The sequence below is a fragment of the Diadema antillarum genome, unplaced genomic scaffold, assembly GCF_040938485.1.
Source record: "Diadema antillarum isolate AM-2024a unplaced genomic scaffold, OU_Dant_1.0 scf00000053, whole genome shotgun sequence".
NCBI classification, from domain to species: Eukaryota; Metazoa; Echinodermata; class Echinoidea; order Diadematoida; family Diadematidae; genus Diadema; species Diadema antillarum.
In genome coordinates this window covers 2488955-2512587 of record NW_027270942.1, presented here as the reverse complement: position 1 = coordinate 2512587, position 23633 = coordinate 2488955, and the positions used below count along the sequence as shown (strand labels likewise).

Genomic DNA, 23633 nt, shown 5'->3' with positions numbered 1-23633 from the left:
ATGTTGGAAAGCTTGTTTTTCAACCTTGCAAAATTTCATGATGTTTGCAAAAGGGATAAAATACAACCTTTAGAGGGTGAGATGACTCAACTTCCTGGGGGGTGTTTCATCAACGTTTGTCAGCGTTGACGAGCTTCATCGCTGACGATTTGGTTAGCGATGACGTTACGTCAGCGATAACCAAACTGACGTGAAAAACCGTTTCACGAAGCCTCTGACAAATCGTCAGTGTATATTTATTTTTCAATCGAGTTGGACGAGGCTTCTGACGAATTAGGCCACGCCCACCATATCGAGGCGCCAGAAAAATGATTGAAAAAAAATATCTTTCACACTCTCGCGTATCTCGTCCCGTCACCGGTGATTACTTCCATCCTTACTCAAGTATCTGCAGACGACCATAACATTTAAAGAATGAGTGAGCTGGATGAGTTATCTGTAAGTATATCTTCTAAAACTGAATTATCATTGGCTTGCCTGGAGATGTAGTAGTTTGAAATGAAATCCATTGATAGATCCTAGAAGACTAGATTCGTAGATGGCGTCGTTAGATTTCTATCTTAAGACTTTAGTCCCACTCATTCATAAAGACGTTTTGTAGTATGGAAGTGTATCATACCTCCTCCTCTAGCAGCGAGCAGGCATCTAAAAATCTGGTACAGTGGTAGGTAAGGACATAATAGGCTCCATTTACACCATTACTGCGTGTCCGTACTAACTACGGCGGGCGTATTGCGTATTTATCATAATCGTAAATTCAGCCAAACCGTGTGGTGTTCATCGGTAAATTTAGGTAAGCTGCGTGCTAAGGAAGCACCTTCCACAGCACACTAATTACTCGTCTGCTCGTTAGTGATGCTGTGCCGTGAATGCGGCCCCACACACCAAACGGCGTTTACGCGAGATTGATAATTGATACAGCGGTTAGGCCTATTTCCAAAGCATAGCATCTGTCGATCGTCCTCCCTTCCTCCCTTTTTTGCTTTTTGGTCTTCAACTTTTTGATATTCTCGGAAGGACTCCCTAGCCTCTAGCATCAGTTACTAGGCTTATAATTGCTAACATTTGTTGTCCCGGACGTGGATGTCCCTCGACTAATTTAAGTGCCAATTCAAACATATAAGATTAGAAATACAACCCTGGCTATATTAATAGCTAGTAGGCCTACCTACATACTAGTACATTGCTACATTTAACATTAATATTAGTACCCTAAACCCTAACTACACACAGCCCAGTCGCTGTACATAGCTTTCGCACAGCGTACTGCGTACAGTAGTACTAGCTAGGTAGGTAAACCCTAACCCTATTAAACCCTCGCAATACGACATAGTATACGTAACGTTAGGACCTACCCTTGCCTGCTTGTTAACGCATGGGTGCAGGCGCACTGCGGTGGAGCCCATTTTACGATTTTGCGTAGGTAAGGTGTAAATTGTAATTATTGATAAACAAACCACGTATTGACAAAATCTGTGTCTTAAAAGACCCTTGGGCCTTGCACAAAGCCGTCTCTTTTTCCCCGATGCAAATTGTATTGTACATGTAATTTGTATTAAGAACCAAACATGCATTTTCAATGCAAAGCGGGGGAGCAACCATGGCTTCCATGCCATGCAGCACTTCACACACAAATGAATGGCAAATCATAACTGCATTGACTTTCTCTGTTGTTGAAATGAAATCATTACTGTTTCATTGAAATGTTGTATTTGTGAATGATAAAGTATTCGCATTTTCTACTAAGGGTAGTTATTTTGTTTATTTTTTGTTGACTTTCATTCGTTTTCCATTGCCTATGCGCAGTGTCCTGCACGTTATGTACTCGTACGGTAATCGGATGTCTGCCTACATAGACATACTACTCAGTAGATACTAGTACTACTAAAGTTTAAAGTCGTGCCTAATTTCAAAAGCTGGTTAATACAGGGTGTCCAACCCAAAACGAAAATGAATGCTTTGTCAAAACCAAATGCATGAAATTATAGAGAATTTTCATACGAGTCGAACGACACAAGAAATAAAATTGTCTAATTTGGTTGATTACTTTTCTTTTTAATCTAGACTATCTAGTTACTAGCATGCAGCACTCCTACACTTTTTTCTGTACCGGTAATGGAGGAATTTTTCTTGACAACATCCCAAATTTGGCTCAAAATGTTTCTGTTTTGAAATGTGCTTCTGCCAATTGCAAATTACAGTTAAATGAGTCTAAAATTTACAGAATACCTGGTTAAATGGGTAGTTAGAATCAAAACTTATTATGAAATGCATGTGCTTGTTGAGAAAAACAAAACTGTTTGCACCTGTATGCAGTTCAACACTGACAACACAGTGTCTTACACACATGCACTATTCAAGATGTCCCTCAATTTTCCAACAGTTAGTGTATGTGGTCCTTTCTAAGACCACATATGTAGTAGGTGTGATGAGCATGGCTAGATTTTAGAGAGATGTTTTTGTTGATCATGACATTAATTTTTTTATTAAAATTGATTTATCTTATCAAAGGCTAAGGCCTTCCAAAAGTACATGTATGCAAAGAGACTACCCAACAATTTCAGGTCAACTTTCAACAAAATTCCTATAAGCATCGTGCATTGCAATGTGTGGAATTGATCTTTGTTAGTCTTCAAAGGCAGTGGCTTTTGTTCGATGCTGCCATTTGGAAAATTTGAATAACAAATTAATGGTCGAACCGTCTTTTCAAAAATATTTGTAGAGTGTAGTATTCAAACCTGCTACGTATGTTTTCATTTACAGTAAGCTATACTGATCACAGACATACAACACATGTTAAATTGTATGACCCAGATTGCATCTTGACAGCTGAAACAGTCACCTAAATTTCTCCCTATGATAAACTATTTTTTTTAGTCAAAATTAGTATTTGAATGATAAAAGTACTAAATTTCTGTTTGGTAAATGTCTTGTGACATTGTACCCAAAAATGTGAAATTAAAGAATCAAAATATGTTTACATTATTTACGAATTTAACAAATTTGTTCCCCTGGTAATACACTATCTACATGTAGAATTTCTCAGCATTGATACAGCATTGTAGGTATGGACGCTCATTAACACCTCAATGAAATTAACTGCTTTTTTTTAAGATCTAGTACAAAATTCATAAAAAACTAGAAAAGCACTCTGAGAGCGCAGACTTCCGCCAAGCATCAGGCCATTTCCACCTGCACTGATCTTGTTTGCGATCATCAGTGATTTCCACCCATACGTACTGCATTGTGTGCTGAAAGCCGCCTGATTTCCCAATATACATGTAGAAGCCTTTGTTACGTCATAACCCCTCAGCTGCACAGTGCGCCTCGCCCTAGCAGAAAATAGAGGACGCACTTTAGTGCGCGCGGACAAACAAACCAACGGTAACGAAAACATAACCTCCCACCTTGGCGGAGGTAATAAATCTGCTGAATCTTATTTAGTGTCAGCTACATCTAGGTGAAATCATGCTAAGTTATATCAATATATAGTTTACTAGATAAAAAATGTATTGAAAACCAGCACTATTAGTATTGTCTTTGACAGCTGTCTCTTGATAACTGAGTTGTTTATTACTGTGCCTGTAAAATTGTAGTTCAATTTTTACACTAAAAGATGTTAATTCAGCCTTTTGCTTTATTCAGATGATGTAGAAACAAGTTTATCGTATTTATTTCATTTTGTTTTGACGCAGGAAACTGATAAAGTACATGGACGGTATCAGCCTGGAGAAATACAACTCCTGTGCAAATATGTCAGGGAAAACTACCAACAGTTACACCCAAAGACTGACAAGCCGAATGTAAGTAATTTACGTAAACATACATCTTGAAGTCAATCAAAAGCGTACTGTAGTCTACAAGTTATCAAAGAAATTGTAGAAATGAGAGACCAAAAGAAATTATGATTTTAAATGGATGTAAGCAGTAGGGACGCTGGCTCGCAATGTGATTCTCTGCAAAATAATAACTTAGCCTAAAAAACGTAGACGAATTGTATCCTCGTAAAATGATATTGTCCATGTTTACGATAACTTTTAAAAATAAACAAACCCTTCATAACAGCATTCTCGATGCATTTTTGGGCTCGAGAGTCATAAGGGAGAGGGGGAATGGGGACACCCATATAAAGAAGCGCTCCAGCGTCACCTCCGTTGTGATTAGCTGCACATCACACCACAGTGCTGAGTGATACTCTATCCAGAGTTTTTCAGCATATTCATCCAGATTCAGATCCAGATGTACATAACACACAGATTGGATAAGAAAAAGGTATTTTTATTTGACTGCGCGCAGAGCACACCCTAAAATTGACATATTACGATTCTTTTAGCAATGTTTTTTTGTTGTGTTAAATTTGATGTATTTAAAATTATTTGATAGTTTTCTTTGAATATTTTGGTATTATAAATTTGTTTATATATATATTTTGGATGTCCAAAAATATTTAGATTAAAAAATTGAAGGGTGGGGAGGGGGGGGGGGGGGGAAAGATACCTCCCCCAAACAAAAGTTTGATGGGGGGGACATGTCATTGAGTATTTTTCTTTCTAGCGATGATTTTGTTGAACATTATTTTCTTGATTTATTTCATCACAGCTCTGAAACGGAGACCACCCAACAATTGAAGGCGTACAGTGTAAATACTCAATCGTGAGTGCTACACGCCATTAAAACCAAAACAGCACCAACAACTAGTCAACTTTCAACAAAAACCCTTATCAAGCATCGTTCCTTGTGATGCATGGCATTAATCCTTGTTAGTCTCCCAAGGCAGTGGCTTTTGCTCCGATGCTGGCAGTCAGGAAATTGAAATAAGAAATTAACGCTCAGACTGTTTTTACAAAAATATCTGTGGATTGAAAACCACTCAACCAAATTTGACAATCTTGGTGTCACTCTTCTCCTTGATAATTCCCCTATAACTTAATGTCATTCATTTTGGAATCAGAGTAATGCAAATATGCCCAAATTATCGAAAAACTTGGGCTCTGGGCCATGCTGTATACACACACATATATTGTCGGAGGGGGGGGGGGGGGGGGAGGCCTCGTATCTGCAATTTTGGTGAAAATGACTTTTTTAAAAATAATGTCAAATAATGGGATAAGTGATGTCAAGTCCAAATCCCAGGTGTCCAACTTAAAAAATGAAGCCACCACAGTATGGTACAGTAAAGGCTTTCCCATTCGCTATAGTGCTTTGGCCGCCATATTTTTTTGGCTCTCCTGAACATTTGACATTTTGCAGAATACAAGGTCTTCTCGCCCCAGCGGCGATATGTGTGTGTGTATATGTGTGAATGTAATATTGTTTATTATATTATGAATACTTACAATAATTGTTACTGTTCTAATTCAGACTAAAGCCAGACTGGCACATGCCTGGAGACAAGCAGCTATCTCCCTAATGAGCCAGGGGTTTCCCCTTTCGAAAAATAAAAAAAAGGAAGATGGCCCACACCTGCGTGATCTATGGCATCAAATGGTTTCTAGGGCCAAAAAGTACAGGGACCAGAGGAGACAGACAGGTGAGAATGATATACATTGTAAGTTGTACTTCTAAAATTGTATGGAATAGTGGATAGGCTTAAGAGAGATCCCACTCCACAAAGAAGGGTGCTAATATGTGACTTTTATCAATTTATCACAAGAATCAAGAATTGTTACATTGTTGATTTTTATAGATAACTGTTATTGGAATTTAGAAAAATTGTGAAAAGATATAAAGCAGCTCATCTCTTCTGTTGATGTGAACAAAACCCTCAATGACAATTTTAATACCTGGAGTAAAACAGTAAGATATTTGAAATTTCAAATAGAAAATTGATTTAATTCAAAGTATATTCATAATACCTTAATAATAGTATGTGTTTCATGTAATTATATCGCTACATCGAGATATATGTATTTTTAAAGTAAATCTTGATTAAAGAACTGTTGTAGGAATTCACAAGTGGAGGCTGATGTACAAATATAACTTATGAAAAATGATTAAAATAAAATGGATAGACAACCATGAAATACTGATTGAAAATACAGTATCTCAATCGTATTGGTTTCTGTAGGCGGAGGACCTCGACCAAAGTTTCATGAAAGACATGAAATGGTACTTGAAACTATTCCCAGCCAATGCCAGACAGGTTTCATTGGTATTGAAGCCGAGGCTGGTGACATTATTGCCTTGGTGAGCATATATATATTTTTTAATGTATGAATTTCCCGTTATTTGCAGATAAATACGATGAAGTTGTATAATGAAATAATTCTTTTAAAAAAATCACCTTTCTTAATTCCTCTTCAAGATAGATTATAGGTATTTAATTTTGTTGATTTTTTCCCGCTTTGATTCTTCTCTAAGAATTTATGATATTACTGTACTCAAATTTTTGAAACATTGAACTTTTTTTCATTTGAGGGTGGGATTTGGTTGTTTATAAATAGTTTCATTTATGTGCTATTCAATATAACAAGGGATAATTTCACTTTCTTAAATTGATTAAAAAATGAATAACAAGAAATTTCCCTCGAAATGATGAACTTATGATTACACGTAGAAAATTACATTCGAAAGTTCCCATTTCTACTTTTACATATTTATTGAACATTTTTAAGTAAATTTTTAAATGAGGAAGTTGAAGTTCTTCAAATTTCTATTATTTTTCTTGTAAAAAAATTGTTGCTTTTAAAAATGTTGCATTAATCAATAAATGAAATAAAATGAAATGGAAGTACAACTGGCGAAGCACCGCATGGCTGCTACTTCATGGACTTGCTAGTGACTTGGTTCTGAGTCATGAGTCATATTTTCAGAGCCTGAGTCAGAGTCAAATTTAAAAAAAAAAATGGATTCCAGTCAGAGTCACAAAAAACTGGACTCGAGTTGAAGTCCTTACTCAAGTCACACAGCACTGTTCATTATTTCTCCTCTGATTTAGATCCTCTGTAAATTGTTCTGCAAAGGAATTCCTTCCTATTATATTTTGGTTAATTACATTCATGACCTTAGTTCCTCTGTAAAAGAAGATTAATTTCTGTGTATGAATGAGATCAATTAAATATGTAACAATTTACTAAATATGAATTGCAATTACAGTTGGGTGGAATCGATGGAACACAGGAGCTGCCTACACAACAAGACCGACATTACAGGCATGAACAACAGGAACAGCAACATGGATATCAACCACAGCATCAACCACAGCAGCAACACCTGCCACAACAGCCTCAACCACAGCCTCAACCACAGCAGGACCAACAACCACAGCAGCCTCAACCACAGCATCAACCACAGCAGGACCACCAACAACAGCAGCCTCAACCAGAGCATCAACCACAGCAGGACCACCAACTACAGCAGCAGCATCAACCACAGCATCAAGCACAGCAGCACTACCAACCACAGCAGCTTCACCAACCACAGCAGCAGCATCACCAGCCACAGCAGCAGCATCATAGGCATGTCAGTCCTAACAAGGGAAGAAAAAGGCAAGGAGAATCACAGGCGCAATTGGATCTTATCGAGATTGAGAGAGAAAAGCTGGAAATTAAGAGGCAGAAGCTTGAGGTGGAAAGAGAACAGTTGGAGGTGGAAAGAGAACAGTTGAAGGTCATGAAGGAGATGCTTGCAGAAATGCAAAACGGATTAATCTTCAAAAGTGAATTGTAGTTTTCTTTCATAAATACTTTGATACTTGAATTGGTTCTTCCAAAAATGGCTATATTCCTACAATAGCAGTGCATTATTTGAAATAATACCATCCAAACAGTTTCACTTTATATGAAAATTGCTGTAAAAGGAACTTTTGAATTCAACTATTTAGAGATGATTTTATTATTTATCACATTTACATCAGTGATGTTATCAAGAAATTTCAAGAAACTGTATGTTTCACATGTGAGGGACTGTTTCTATAAGAATAATACAAATGTAAAACAAAGAGGAACAAAGAAGTAGACAGTTGTCATGATCTGATTGTACATTAACAATGAGGACTTTCACAATCGAGGATCACAGTCATATATGTTCACTTCCATTAATGTGTAACACTAACACCTATTAACAAAAGTGGTTTCATGAAGAAGATAATGCTTAATATGTACAGACTACCCGTTAAAATATGGCTATTCTACATTCATGTTATATTCTGTCTTCTTCAAATCGTTTGGAGCACCCTGTTTTCTGTTTGTATATGATACAGAGAAAGCAAAAAAAAAAAAAAAAGTTCTAAGAATTGTAAATATATTAACTGACTCATTTTGACCAGTCTTCTTTAAATGTTCTGGAACAGTTTTGTCACTGTCAGTCATATTACAGAAGTAACCCCTTGTTAAATTCAATGAAACATTGAAGTTACCAAAGCCCTGCTATAATGTGTATAGATGCTTTTCTGTTCTTATTTGTAATTATTATGGAAATTTTTACAATCCCAATTTAATAGGATTTCTAAATGAAGCAAGTATGACTCATGTATAAATAGACAAGTCGTGCGCATGCATTCTGAACATGCTGAAGCTTCGTTCTGTGAGTCTGGAAAGCCAAACAGTAACTCAGTACAATAATCAAGCCTACTGCTAATGAATGCATGAAAAAAGGGTTTCTGCACTTTCACGGCTCAAGTATCTACAAATTGATGCAGGTGATAACTAATGTATACAAAAATTAGACTTACATGTATTTAATACATGTATATGATTCTCCATGTTTATACTTCAGAGAATCCAAATCTATACAACCAATTTTTCTGAGGGATACTTTCTTAGATTTCTCATGTGGCTTGACTGACTTGAGTTCACACAGAACAGAGAAATGATCATAAAGTAAAGGATCTGGACACGGTCAGCCCAAAATGATATTGTGTAACTTGCGAGTTCCAACCAAATCTACACTGCCTCCATGTAAAGGAGTAGTGAAATGCACATGCTTAATACACCAGACAAGGCAAGTGCTGTAATGTAAACATAAACGTACACTAGAAATTGTGCCATCAAACTTGATATTGGGCCTTAAACATTTATTGACCCCTGCCTGTGACCTTTGACCTTGTGTAGACCATAACCTCCCAAAGGGACACTGTCCATCCAAGTGTGGTCACAAACGGACCTATAGATCAAAAGTTATGAGCAATAATAGAAATGTGCCACAGAAACTTAACATTGACCCCTGATTTTGACCTTTGACCTTAAGGTGACCTCCCCTAAATTTCGTAAAATGTGAAACATTGCAAAACCACTCTTCCCTCCAAGTTTGATTCAAATTGTAGCGCAGAGTACAGAGTTCAAATTTTTGTAGTGTTACGGACGGACGACTAACGAACGGATGACAGAGTTGATCCCTTTATAGTCTCCCATCATCTCCAGTGGGTTCAAAACAAAAGACTCCAAGAGATCTGAAAATGGCCTAGATTCAATATTGTCAATGTGAACATGAATATTGAAATCAGTGTTAAATATAGCAGGTATGTTGCATTATGAAGTCTTGTATGAACTCATGACATTATTTTCATCCATTTCAAACTGTTGCTTCCAAAGAACTAAAGATGTGTTAAGCAGATAACTTCTAAATGGCATTAATAATCATAATGTGAAGTATATACTGGGTGGCCCAGAATTAATGTTACATAAATACACCTTAATAACAAAGGAATGAATGACTGAATGAAATTATTGTTTGAAGCATTTGATTAAAGAGCACTTCGAGTTTTGTTTGTAACCAAAAACATCCATTTTCACAAAGGCATATTGATTTCATGACCACTTAACTAAAAATTAGGGATTAAAGACGTTACTCATTTGGTTTGACAAATCATTCTTGACTGAGAAATAGCAGTTCATTCAAATTAGAGTTGCCTGTAATAACCTTAATAAAATGAAGACAGAGACTTACACCACTTAATGCACTTTTTTCGTCACATACTTAATGGGTTTACAAACAGTGATAGGCAGTCTTTGTGTTCGTTTTCTGTAAGCCAGCATGATCATTTATGTTGAGATTTAAAGTAATGAATTGCTATTGCTCAATCAAGAATGAATTCGCAGGCTAAATAAGTAAATTTGTTAAATCCCTAGTTGTTAGTAATCTTGTCATGTAATCAAAATGCCTTTGTGAAAATGGATGTTTTTGATGGCAAAGGAAACTTGAATTGTTCTTCTATCAAATGCTAAAAATTCAATAACATGTATTTTATTCAGTCCTTCATTTCACAGCAGCGTGTAATCTAGGCAAAATAGTCATTAATCAAGTCGTCTCTGACTTGTCGTCCTGACACGGCGTCAGCCCCTTCCTCATGCTCCTCGGCCTCTTCCTGAAACAGAGCTTGTGGCACTTCGACTTCAGGTTGGTTGAGTCGCTTGCTTATGTTGTGCAGACAGGCGCATGCTGTAATCACATCACTGGCCCGCTCTGGCAACATGTGAAGGCCTGACCCTAGGAGACAGCGAAACTTACACTTTAACTGTCCATTCACCTGTTCGATGACAACCCGGGTGCAGCTGTGTGCTCTGTAAAGAGTGGAAGTTATTACATCAAGAAGTAAAGCTTTGTCTTTGTGTAAAATTGTATTTCTTAAAAACAGAAGACTTGCACTTTTTAATTAACTCTTTATTTGTCATGGTGGAAACCCCCTGTGCGCCACATTATTTTGAGACATGAAGTTAGTCATGCTTTGAGAAAGATTTCTGTATTTCCAACCTTTATAACTTCTACGAATTTCTGGTAAGCTGGACATAATATTGAGCAAAGTTGAAGAGGAATGCCAAGCTTAGCTTTGATATAAATTGTATGACAAATCTATTTCTATTTATTGTTTTTATGACCAGAGTGTAAAAGCATGGCTTTTGCACATAAAACTGTGAGAGAAACTAAGAATTTACATGCAAATTTAGTCGGGAACAACACTTGATAGTCAATCACCACATAGAATGCAAACTGTATGTAAAAGGAACAAAAGCTCGAGAAAAGCTTTCATTGTACCATTGGATTAGGCGGTTTTTAGATTGGTTCAAGCGAAATAGTGCGTTTGAACAGAATATGCGAAGTTGGCACGCCGTCCAACTGGTGGGACGTGCGATCATGGCACGTAAAGAGTTAATTCAGTGAAAGAGATTAGTACGTACTGGTTGTATCTTCTTTCAGCTTGTGTGGCAGGCAGGAGTTTCGGGGTCATTAGCCAAGGCTTGAGTCCATATCCCGAGTCCCCAAGCATCAGTCCATTCAGAAGTCCAGCCTCAAAGCCACGGCCAACTGCACTGGTCTATCAAAAAAGGAGGATATTTTTATTGTGTTTCATTATCTCTAATTATACCCCATTATATTCATATGATTAAAGATATTCTTTATTGAAATTTTTGTAGTACATGTATTATCATAAAATACGAGCAATTGTTAATGGAGGATATTCAAGATTCGCATTATTCTCATGCTTTTTTTGCAAATCAAGCTTGTTTTTATGCCTCCGCCCTGAAATGTCGCCGGAGGCATTATGTTCTCGGGTTGTCTGTCCGTTCATCCGTCTGTTTGTCCGTCCTTCTGTCCGTAATTCTATTTTTTGGGCAGCATATCTAAAAAACTTTTAGAGGTATCCTAATGAAACTTGGCATGTATATGTATGAGTGGGCGTAGTTGTGCCTATCAACTTTTTGGTGCACATGCGACAGGTCAAAGGTCAAAAGGTCAAGGTCAAATGCTCAAAATTTCACTATTTCCCCTATATCTATGCAATGTCTGGATGTATTTTCTTGAAACTTGGTGTATACATGAACTATCAAATAAAGATTCCCCAGAGAGAGCTTTTGGGTCATGAGATTAAAGATCAATGGTCAAAGGTCAAGTGAAAATGTTAAAATTTCACTTTTTTCTCCATGATCTCACAAATATTTCAAGGTATCTCCATGGAACCTATGCATGTTCTGACTGGCAGTGATCATGTAGGGGAATTAGGGGTCGTGGGTGGAAGATCAGGGGGTGAAAGGTCAAGATGAACTCATCCAAATGTCATTATTTCTTTCTTATCTATGCAATTCTTGCAGGATTTTTTCTTGAAACTTAGTGTATGCATATATTACCCAATACAGATTCTCTTCAAGTTTCCTGCCTAATGGTCAAAGGTCAAAATGTCAAATATCAATTTAAAGTGTTAAATTTCAATTTTTCATTAAAGTTGTAAAAGGATCAAAAGTTGGGTACAGAAATCCTCAAATCCCCAAATACCTGCACTCTTAGACAGTATAGACATTCATCTAAATAAACCATGTTCAAGGATTGTGAACACTCAATGCATTTGTGACAAACCTGTCATTTTGATATTTTGCCAGTCATATGACACACATTGTCAAGACATTGTGCTATAGTCCTACATGTATTCGGAGAACCATGCATTATAGAGGAGGCATACCAGTCGCCATAGGGACATTTCTAGTTTGTTATATTTCTGATTGTATGAATTCCTTAGAAAGAATGGATAAACCCTATAAAGGCTCAGAAAAATAAGGAATTTGATGACAATTTCCCTTTAACATTTTCTAAAATGAGAACCAATATAGAATTTAAGTGTTGTGCATACATTCAATTATCAATTCTTGTGCAATGTCCAGACTTTAGTTCTGTTGATGGATTAAGTTTCAAAAATATAAGGATAATAATTCAAGGAAAGAAATTTTAGTGTGCATTTCTTACTCTTAGAATTCGACTATCGTGAGTGCTTCCGGGCCATCTTGCTGACACGCTTGTTATTTGGTATTTAGCATTGCACGTAAGCTGCACGTTAATGCTGTAAAACCCCTTGCGGTTTACGTAGAGATGTTCTACATCACCAAGAGCCACACCGTTGATCTGGACATGGGTTCCATCAATGGCTGCCACAACCTTGGGGAATTGGGCCAAACGGAAGAAATCAAGCTGTGTCTGTTGAACATCTTGGGGAGAATGAGGGAATTTGATGAACTGTGGAAAAAGAAAATATAATTATTGAATTGATTAAAGTTTTTATATACATTTCCATAGTAATGCTCAAGGCCAGTAATTAGTGTGAAGGGAAGGATCAGTAGTTGCTCAATTTGAAAAAAAAAGATTCAATATCACAGTTTATATTTCCACTGATGTTATGATCATTGATTTTAGAAATGTTGGGCCACTTTATTTTGTCGACAAGTTATGATAAAGGTGAAAAACAATGTTTTACATCTTCAATTGTTTCTTCCACTGTGAGATATTTAATGAAAACGTAAGTGACGGTTCAGCAATGTTTTTGTTCATTTGGCAACATGCTAGTCTATATGATTTCTCTGTCTTTTTTTTTTATTTCCTCACTTAAATCTCACTTAAGTACTTTAATTTCTACAGTGCCCTCTAAACAACTACTGAGCCTCCCCTTCAAAGCTATTTACATGAATTCATCTGTACTTGCTTTTCATGTGTTTAAAACAATGTGAATCCATAAGTACCAAGTGGAATATGACATTAACTATTGATTGACCAAAAGTGTAATTGCCATGTATATGATAATGCATGAAATGTACAAATGTTTGGTACTAAGAAATCAAAGAATCGAATAGAGTAGATACATATTAAAGCTTCTCAACATTAAATCATCAGAGTATGTTCCATGAATGGATAGAATGTCAGAGACGAATTGATATTTATAAGTGCAGGAAATGACCGTTAACGCAGAGCTGTGATTGGCTGTCAAGATAAGCAAAAAGTTCCCAGCAGCATGCTTATAACAGCATACTAAATTCGTAGACCCTATTCTGTGCCGCTTGCATCGTTTTTGTAATCAACAGCTTGGAAAGTATTCAATTCAATCCATTGAGTTAAATGTACATATGTTATAGCATAATTCAGATTAAAGATTTTGCAATTCAGATATTTTTCATCCGAAACTAATATATGCATATGTATATATATGTTTACGTATAATTTATAAAAGTCTATTGACAACTGAAATTTCTATACTACAATGTTATTTATTTCTTGATGAAAATGTTTGCGTTGACTGCAGAATTTCAGTTTTTATTGATGTTTACAGTATGTGGTATTTTAAGCAATAAATTTCAAATCTTAACATGATACTATGCTATTGCAGTTATTTTGTATTTGTCTTGATTTAAAGCAGAAAGACAGTTTTGGGGTATGTGAAAACATTTTAAAAGCTTTTTTGGCATAAATTACAGTATTTGATCATGATTATGTAGAAAACTCATCCAGTACTAAGAGTTTTCTCCAAACTGACCTCTTGTATCTTTTATAAAGCTAATATATTTTAATTACTTTTCACTTTGTTCAAGGGCCTCCGAACAAATCTGTACACTGTGTCAGCTATACTTCACAAGGGGTAGTTAATGATTACTCATCTTCAGTTCAAAGCTTGGAAATTGTTCAGAAATATTTTGGATAGTGTTTTATGAAATATAGAAGAATTCTTTTATTTTAGAAAAAGAAATACGTCTTCACAAAACTATCTTTGTGATTTAAGTTGGCCATAATTGTTATTACTAGGCCTATTCTTTTTTATTATTTTAATTTTTTTTTTTGGTAAAACATTGCGGGAGGGTTTTTGAAATTAGTTTCGCATGTGTATTGTGTGTGTGAGTGTGTGTGTGTGTGTGTGTGTGTGTGTGTGTGTGTTAGTGTGTGTGTGCACGAGGCTGCGTGTATGTGCTGGTGCATTTATACTTACCACATACTAGTAATTTCTGACAAAATTAAGACCCACAATCTTTTGAACAATTTATTTCTTTGATTTCTTTGTGATTAGAATGCTTTAGTTTATATTTTCTTACAAATCTGTCTTATAGGTCCACTATTCATTTATGATTACACTAATAATTACCCTATTGATTTTCTAGTATTAAAAGCAATATTGATTGTAATAATCATAACAGTAATAACAATAATTATTGTTGATGTTTTCAATACTTTTTAATGCCATCTAGTTATTTTTTTTTTTTGGGGGGGGTGAGGGGGTGGTAAATTAATTAAGGAGGTGTCAGTGCCACCGTTCATAAGTAAAAAGAAGGGCTAGTTCACAAAAGTTGTGTTTGCTCGGGCATCAATCACATAGCTTTTTTTGGGGGGGGGGGAGGGGGGAAGAGTTGTCCTGGGTGAGACTGATTTCAAGTACAGTTTTTTTCTCCGTTGAAGTTTGAACATTTCCCTTGTATCATAATACTTGAGATATCGTAAAAAATGAAATGTAAATGAAACAACAAAGTAAAGTAAAAGAAAAATAATGTACTATACTTGAAATGCTGCCAGCTTACGGCCGACAATGGCAATGAACAACGAGATACTACTGTATCCAAAAAAAAAAAAAAAAAAAACCCGACAACATTGCATTGCAATCGCAATGTGAGAATGCATTCGGCGCGGCCTGAGACCCCAAGTCGGTGGAACTTCATTAACATTCCATTTCCTTCAGACTTCGACAGTAAGTTATAGTTTAAACTTCATAGCTTCTCTGGCCTCTTTCTGAAAATTTATACGAAGCTAAGGTAGAAATCAATACATTAGAATATTAAAAATGTCGAACTGTATTAAACCAGTAAAATTTAAACGCGATCGCTATGTGTGTACAGTGGCACCCAACACTCGTGGGTAGGTATGGGACTAAAGAAATTGCATAATACGCTGCGTACCTGACTCTTCATGTGCCGTGGCGTGGTAGAAACCCCCTTTGTGCCACATTTTTCGGAGACATTATGTCACTTCTTTAGATATCTGTTGAGCTGGGGCAACTAGTGAGTAAAGTTGTAACTGTTAGAGAAAATGGCAAGCTTTGCTTTGATGCATTATTGTACGTTGTATGCCAAATCTATGGTGGTTTTTCCTTCACATGAGTCTGACCAGTGCCAGTGGCAGTGGCAGTGCAGTATACATCTATAGGCTTAGCTACTATAAAGTGTACAATAATGTACATTAATTGCTGCAAAGGCATGAGTTTTGCAAACTTTACAGTGACAGAAACTAGCACCTCTTCATAGTCGTTCTCCACATGAAATGCAAGCTATTATATGAGAGGAACGGTAGCGCGAGTAACCCTTTCTTTTCTACCGCGGCATTAAATTGGAGATTCATTTATTATTTATCGACAGCCGCTAGCCGGTATCAGTTGGGAGCATTATCCTTCTTATAAATGTGTTTTTTTTTTCTTTACGTTCAAACAAACAGAAAATTAAAGATTGGTATCTCGGTGCAACCTAAAATAAAGTTTAAATTGAATGTTTTGTAAGTGTTGATTTTTAAACCAATCATTCCATAACTTGAGTTTAAAACTAATGAATGATCAAAGTTATTTCACTGTCAGTACAGTGAGTGAGAGGTAAACTGTGAGTGTGAAAATATGTAAGTTAAGTTACGGTACATCATATTCATAGTCTCAAGTCTAGTTCACTCTAACAGGCTTAGAATCAATGTGTAATAGTTTGAAGGATGATTGTTAAGAGTAACTTACTTGGTCCTTCTTTGCACAGATGGCTTTTGTCACTTTTCGTACGATGCGCGAACATGTTGGGATGCTGCAGCCATGCAAACTGGCAGGATCATCAAGCACACTGCCAGTTGCGAAGAAGTGGAGGGCAATACATACTTGAAGTGCAGCTGGCACAGCATGGCTTCTTTTGGTTTGTGGCTGCAGACTCTCTTCCAGTACATCTATAATGTAACCAACTCCTTCTCTGGTGAAGCGATACTTTTTAAGCATTTCGGTGTCGTCATAGATATCAAAGGGGTTTGTGCGATCTCTAAAGATGCGCTCTCTGCGCATCGCAGCTTCTGCAAGAGCATTGATGAGTGCAGCCATTTTGGTTGTCAAGGCTCAGGGACAATTATTTCGTCAGTGAAAATCATCTTCGTCGATAGGTTTTACCCATCGACGAATTTATTGAAAATTCGTCGATGACTTCAAGATATTCGTAGCTGGTTTTCATCGACGAATTTTCATGAAATGCAAATTCGTCGAAGAAAGTAAAATCGTAGGTGAAAACGTCGTTCATCGATGAAAACCTTCGACGAACTCGTTGATGAAACGCCCCCCAGGAAAAGCGTTTTGTTGAGTTGTAAACTAAACTACGACGTATGACGTGCAGTGTAAGCCTGTACTATAGTGTACAATAAGATGTTCATTGTGGATTGTTGACTTTATACAGCTTACGATGAGTAAAATGTAGTATACTGTGTACATGAACGTGTTATCATTTATGTAGCATTCTTCCATCACTCCTCGAAAATTTGGCATAATTGTCTGTTGAATTTTACAATGCTGCTTTTGCACTTTCGAATCTGTTATGAACGTAATTTTCAGTGAAACATAATGAAACTTTGATACAATTTATTTCGCATGCGATTGATGAATGTGTGGATTGTTTACATTTCTGTACGTTCATGCCCGGGAAACTCAGTATCAGGCTGACCAGGGTAGCTGTGTTTGCATGAGTACCCAACGTTTAGTCCATCAAAATACAGAACATTTCTGTCGGCATGTTACAAGACTTTAGCCATTGACAGGCGGAAGTACTGTACATGTAGAAGTTTCACAACTGCAAACTGTTATGTTTACGTATACATGCAATGAATGACAAGAAATTGCTAAGGTAAACATCAATGCACAAACTACTGCAAAGACTCATCGCATTATACACAAGTACATTCACAATAGTAAAGGTGCACATGAGTTAAGAAGAAGTACCTTTGTGTACATGGAAAAGCCAACGAAATTGCTTTCACGAAATCAAGTTATTTAGCATTAGTCTTGTGTGTTTCTACATTGTACACTGTTCATCTGCGCACGAGCACTGAGGCTACACATGACATGTATATAACAAAACTACTGTACATTTATCGTGGATATCTGTTCGCTATGACACTGAAATTCACATGTATTATTAGATAAAGTAGCACGTGCGGGTTTGAGAGACGAGGTTGGGATGTTGCCCGTACTTGTATTTACTTGTGATAAGTATTGGAATTGCCTATGTCACTTAAATCATATCCTTCATTACGAAACTTTTTCTTACTTTGGATGAGAGACCTGTGCTGCATATTGTATATAATTATGTATCCTCACTTTGAAAATGAAGCAAACCTTTCTTTAACAATATCGATATAAATTTGAGATATAATTCGAAACCTCTTTCGTATAAAGTAACCTGTGAATCGCAATGGTTGTTCCTGTAATGTTTGTGTACATGTAGATACTCACAATTCTTACTAGTGGGTGACTTAGACAGAAGTCCTTTGAAAACATGTTCTATATACTTTTCTTTATTACACTGTAGTTGTTTAATGGACGTTTTATGAAGAAAACATGAACAGAAAATTAACATGCAAGTACATACATGTATGTAGCCTACATGTACAAGTCGAAATGATAATATGTGCATTTGAGATTTCAGGCACATTTCGAATTCATTATGAAATGATATGAGAAAAATAAATACCAATCAACTAAATTGGTGGAGCCAAGAAGAAGGTTTAATAATTACGAGTATACATCTCTGAGTCTGTTGGGTGTAAGGTCGCATGCACTGAATGTCTGATGTGTTGTGTGTGTGTGTGTGTGTGTGTGTTGAGGCAAGATGGGGGAATGCTTCATCTATGGTTAACAATGAAGGTTAACATACCGCTGAACGTTATATATATATATATATATATATATATATATATATATATATATGAATATATATATATATACATATATATATCGATACATATATATATAAAGCAGAGTATACGCATACACAGTCATATATGAATACACTATAGGTATTTACATACAAAATTCTCACCCAAATATATATATATATATATATATATATATATATATATATATAAAGATGAGTAACAAAATTGCAACAAAGTTCATGCTATATTCCCCTACGGTTTATTTCTTGACACAAATTTTCGAGCGTCTCGCCGCCCTTTCTCAAGTGTTGATACTTGAGTGCTAGAAAGGTCAAAATTTGTGTCAAAAAATAAACCATCGGTGAATACAGCATGAACTCTGTTGCAATTTTATTAATTATCTTTTCATCTTCATTTCATTTCATTTCATTTTTATTTCATTTCCGGCCAAAGCATATTATATGACAATTTCATATAAACAAATTTAAAAATTTTGCCAACACGTGGAGTATATATAGTATATATATATATATATTTATATATATTGTATATATATATGTATGTATACATATATATACATATATGCATACATGTACACATATTGTTGCATACGTATATATATATATATATATATATATATACACACATCTATATATATATATATATATATATATATATATATATATATATATATATTTGCAGTATCGTCTTCTCGCGATCGCTTGCAGGCAAACAGGCATGGGCACGGAGCCACACGCAGGCGCACACATACTAGTAATGCAGATGCAGATGCAGATGCATTCTTACTCCAAACACCCAGAGTAAAACATGGGTATGGTGATCGTGCTTTTTCCGTTATGGGACCAAAATTGTGGAATCAGTTACCTCTTCAGTTAAGGGAACTGTCATCGACAGAGTCATTCAAATCCAAACTTAAAACTTATCTGTTCCTTTCATACTGAGGACTGTAATTGCTGTATGTCATTAATATTGGATCAATATTGTATTTTTAATTGGTATATGTTGTATTCTTTATTTGGTATATATGGGATTGTTTTTGTTTACCATTTTCTTATTTGTTGAAATGTTTGAATATGTATATGCATGTAAATATATGATATCTTTTCATTTTTGAAGCGCCATGAGCACTGAAAAGTGGACCTGTGCGCTATACAAGTAGCCACTATTATTATTATTATTAGTAGTAGTAGTCATGATCATGAGCACACACTTACAAAGGGGATATTTATGTACAATGCATGCACGCACGGCCCCCAATGGATTCGCACGCAGGATGCTAGTCCACTACCAGTACCTGGACTGCCTTCGTATACGGTGTGTACTAGTATGGTGTGTATGGTATGAGCAATATCGCACACGGAAATACCGTCGTTGAGGGCGTGTAGTATAAGGAGAGACCCCGTGCAGATCTTTTTTTTTTCGAGGGCAGCAATTAGGCCCCCCCCCCCCAAAAAAAAAAAAAAAAAAAAAAAAAAAAAATTGTTGTATTGGCGTAACACACCCGACCCTACTTTCTTTATTATTATTTTTTTTTGCTATCGATATCAAGTATCTTGTTGATTGCGATCACGATCGCAAAAACCCGGAAGTGGAAAAGGCTCTGGGGACATCGGATGTACGAGGAAGAGATCTAGCTTGCGACTCGACTCGCATAGCCTCGCTTGATCAGTACTAAGTACTAGTATGTCATCTGTTTCCCACACGGACGCGTATCTATATATATAATACGCGAAGTTGTTGTTGTTGTCGCGACCTTATGTACATTGTATTTCCTGTTTTATTCCGGCGTTGCTGGTTTGTCTATCTCCTCCCGAGCCGTCGGCTCCGGGCAGCTGCGACCGGTGCCGTCGGCCGCAGGAGAGTATCCTGCATCGAATGGCGCGGGTTTCGTCCCCTCTCAGCCTCCGTGTCGACGTCGAGGATGAAAAAGAAAAATTAATCAGATAGATGCATAATGCATTTTTGTGCGTGACGAAAGAGCCGAATGTTTTAATATTCACCAATCCTGCGCTGGACTCCTACTTTCTCGATACACAGTAGTGCATCTTTTAGCTTGCAGAGACAGTGGGATACTAAAGATAATGGGTGCAGCGAAATTTCTGACATCTTCCGGCGGACACGCAGGCATGCACACAATGTACTCTCGGGTGGGTACGGTATGCCAGTGTGTGGCCTGCGCCTGTGTATGTATTGACGATGGTCACACGAAACACTATCTGGGTGCGCGTGATATGTACACTCATTATGGTATAATACACGGCGCGGTCATACAAGTACAAGGGCATTTACGTACAGCGACGTTCGCCATTATTGGCGTGCCCAAATGAAAACAACGAACGCTGTTATTTTATTGTATTTTGCACAACTGCAGGATACTATGCAGCTCAGGTATGTCATTTTGTTCACTCTCAAGTCGGGTATCATTGTACTCAGACTGTTCAGGACGGCTAAATATCCACTTAAATTTTGTCCTTGCCGATCGTACCCTTCCATATCAGAGTACACGCGCCGCTGTTCTTTCGTTTACTGCATGCATGCATGGCTGCTGTAAACATGAATATTCATGAGACAAGCGGACGCGGGGGAAACCCTCGCTTTGCTGACCGCCAATTTTTGAAGTTACAAGTGGACATCAAATGTGTGGTTCTATGGTGCATCAAACCAAGTTTTGGTGACAAAAATAAAAAAGAGGGAGCAAATGACGACAAAAATATTCTTCTTTCTCCCATAACGTGGGAAAAGAAATATTAAAGAAAAAATATGAGGCCCTGAGACCCACGGATTCCAATGACAATGATCTCTCCCTCCTCAAATATAACAATGATGATTATAATGATGATAATTATCATAATAATAAAAAAAAATGATAATAGTGATAGTTATAATACTAATAATAACAATAATGATGATAATAATGATGATAATGTACAGTCTGAAGCAGAAGAAGAAGGACATTCATGATTATGATAATAATGATAACAAAAATGTACAGTCTGAAGCAGATACGCGGGTGGTTCTATGATCCATCAAACAAAGGTTTGGTGATAAAAACAAAAAGAAGAGAGCAAACGAAGACGAAAATATTTCATTTCTCTCAGCACAATAGTAACAAAAACACTAGGGGTCTATATATGAAGTAGTCCTCAGCACAAGATTACGTATGTTAGTGCAGTGAGCAGTTTTGGACAGTTTGCGCAGGACTGTCTTCAGAAAAGCTTTTTATCAAGAGCAGAAAAATGGGGGATACAGATTTTTACAATTCTTAACAAATTAACATTTCCGCCTCCTTTGGTTGATCATTCCTATGTTATGACTCTACCATCTGTCTACTCTCTCCTCTCCCCTAAATAATATTAATAATTTTAGTAATAATAATGATAATAACAATGACAATAATACACTGAAATAATGATGATAAAACAATAGGCCAATGCAAATGAATGGGGAGGGGATGCTATGATCTATAACTTAAGAGTGGGCGGAAGAGACACAAACAGGTACAGGATTGTTTTGATGTTTAAAATGAATTTGCAATGATAATGAAGCTATTTGAAATGTATATCAGTCGTAGAGTAACCTTGACATGACGGAAAAAAAGATATTCACTATCCTTGACCGATAAACTTTTTTCCTTAATTCCCTTGATTCATCCCCATGTCAATGAATAATATAAAATGATAAAACCGAATGACTATGATCTCCCCTCCCACAAAATAACAATAGCAATAACAAGAACAATAATAATAATAATGATAACTATGATAATGATGGCGGGAACGATCCCAACCAATGGACTGGATCGCAGGGCACGTACTACAAATGTAATATTAAATTTTTGGGAAGGGTGGTCATTTAGAGGACAGCGCGTCACAATTAACGAAATGAGAAAACTTTCCTTTTTCAATTTCTTCAATAAAAATGTACAAAATCGTATCATGAGAAAAAAGAATAAAACCACTCAGACCCGAGGATTTCCACGGGTGCTGCTATAATAATAATAATAATAATAATAATAATAATAACAATAATAATAATAATAACAATAATGATAATAATAACAACAATAATAATAATATAAATCGTAACAATAATAATAATAATTACAGTAATGATAATGTACAGGGTGAAGGAGATAAACGGGTTAGAATATGTAGACATACATATTCATAAGACATGTGCGGACGTGGGGAAAAAAGGGGGGTGTTCTATGATCTATTAAACCAAGGTTTGGTGATAAAAACAAAAAGAAGAGAGCAAATGAAGACGAATATATTTTATTTCTCTCAGTACAATAGCAACAAAAACACTAGGGGTCTATATATGAGGTCCTGCTCAGCTCAGCTATACCGTTTTGCTTTTGTTGTTTTGGTTATTTTTCTCTGAATATTTGTTTTTGTATTTTGTTCGGGGGGGGGGTGGAAATGTGTGTGTGGGGGTGGTGGTCATGGGTAGAAGAGAGCACACTTTACCAACGAAAGGATGAGAAAACTTTTCTTTTATTTCATCAATAGAAATGTCCAAAATCGTATATAATCCTTATTATGAGGGGAAAAAATAATAAAACCCCTAAGACCCGTGGTTTTCCACGGGTGCTGCTAGTTCTATCAAGATTTATACAGTGTATACTTTGCATTCAGACTGCAATGTACTAGTATTGTGCAGCGTTTCGCCATAGGTTCTTCTGTGGAGAACTTACGCGCATCTCTATATGTGGGACTGTATAGAGATCGCCGTGTGCGATGAAAAGATCGTACACATGAGGTCAATTTGCACCTATCTTATCTCATTCAAAATAGTAAAATATGAAGTGATAACATTCAGGATAGGGATTTCAACATCTTTTAATTCTGTGAAGGGGTATAATTCCAGTAAAATCGGCCCCATAAATGATTTGTAGAATAGAGGAACGCAGCACATTCGGTGCGGCAGTTGTGACTGTTTACTGAGCACGAGTTGTACACGTAAAATGCACGTAAAAAAAAATCAGCCCGCCCGAC

At 36.4% G+C, this 23633-nt stretch overlaps 2 protein-coding genes across 3 annotated transcripts; one reads left to right on the top strand and one right to left on the bottom strand.

Moving 5' to 3' along the window:
• Window positions 1–99: 99 nt before the first annotated feature.
• On the top strand, window positions 100–10080 carry LOC139715711 (uncharacterized). Of its 2 annotated transcripts, none has more exons than XM_071627264.1 (5): window positions 100–438; window positions 3696–3803; window positions 5362–5530; window positions 6068–6186; window positions 7096–10080. In XM_071627264.1, the coding sequence occupies exons 1-5, from the start codon at window positions 415–417 to the stop codon at window positions 7666–7668; spliced, it is 993 nt and encodes a 330-aa protein (XP_071483365.1). In that variant the 5' UTR covers window positions 100–414; the 3' UTR covers window positions 7669–10080. The 2 variants fall into 2 exon arrangements, with proteins under 2 accessions (XP_071483365.1, XP_071483364.1); XM_071627263.1 differs by having other exon boundaries at window positions 5362–5548.
• A 5-nt stretch (window positions 10081–10085) lies between these two features.
• Window positions 10086–13760, bottom strand: LOC139715687 (putative nuclease HARBI1). Its single transcript, XM_071627236.1, has 4 exons — window positions 13740–13760; window positions 12673–12939; window positions 11115–11251; window positions 10086–10499 (listed from the first exon to the last, which is right to left on the bottom strand). The coding sequence occupies exons 1-4, from the start codon at window positions 13758–13760 to the stop codon at window positions 10217–10219; spliced, it is 708 nt and encodes a 235-aa protein (XP_071483337.1). The 3' UTR covers window positions 10086–10216.
• Between the last annotated feature and the right edge of the window lie 9873 nt (window positions 13761–23633).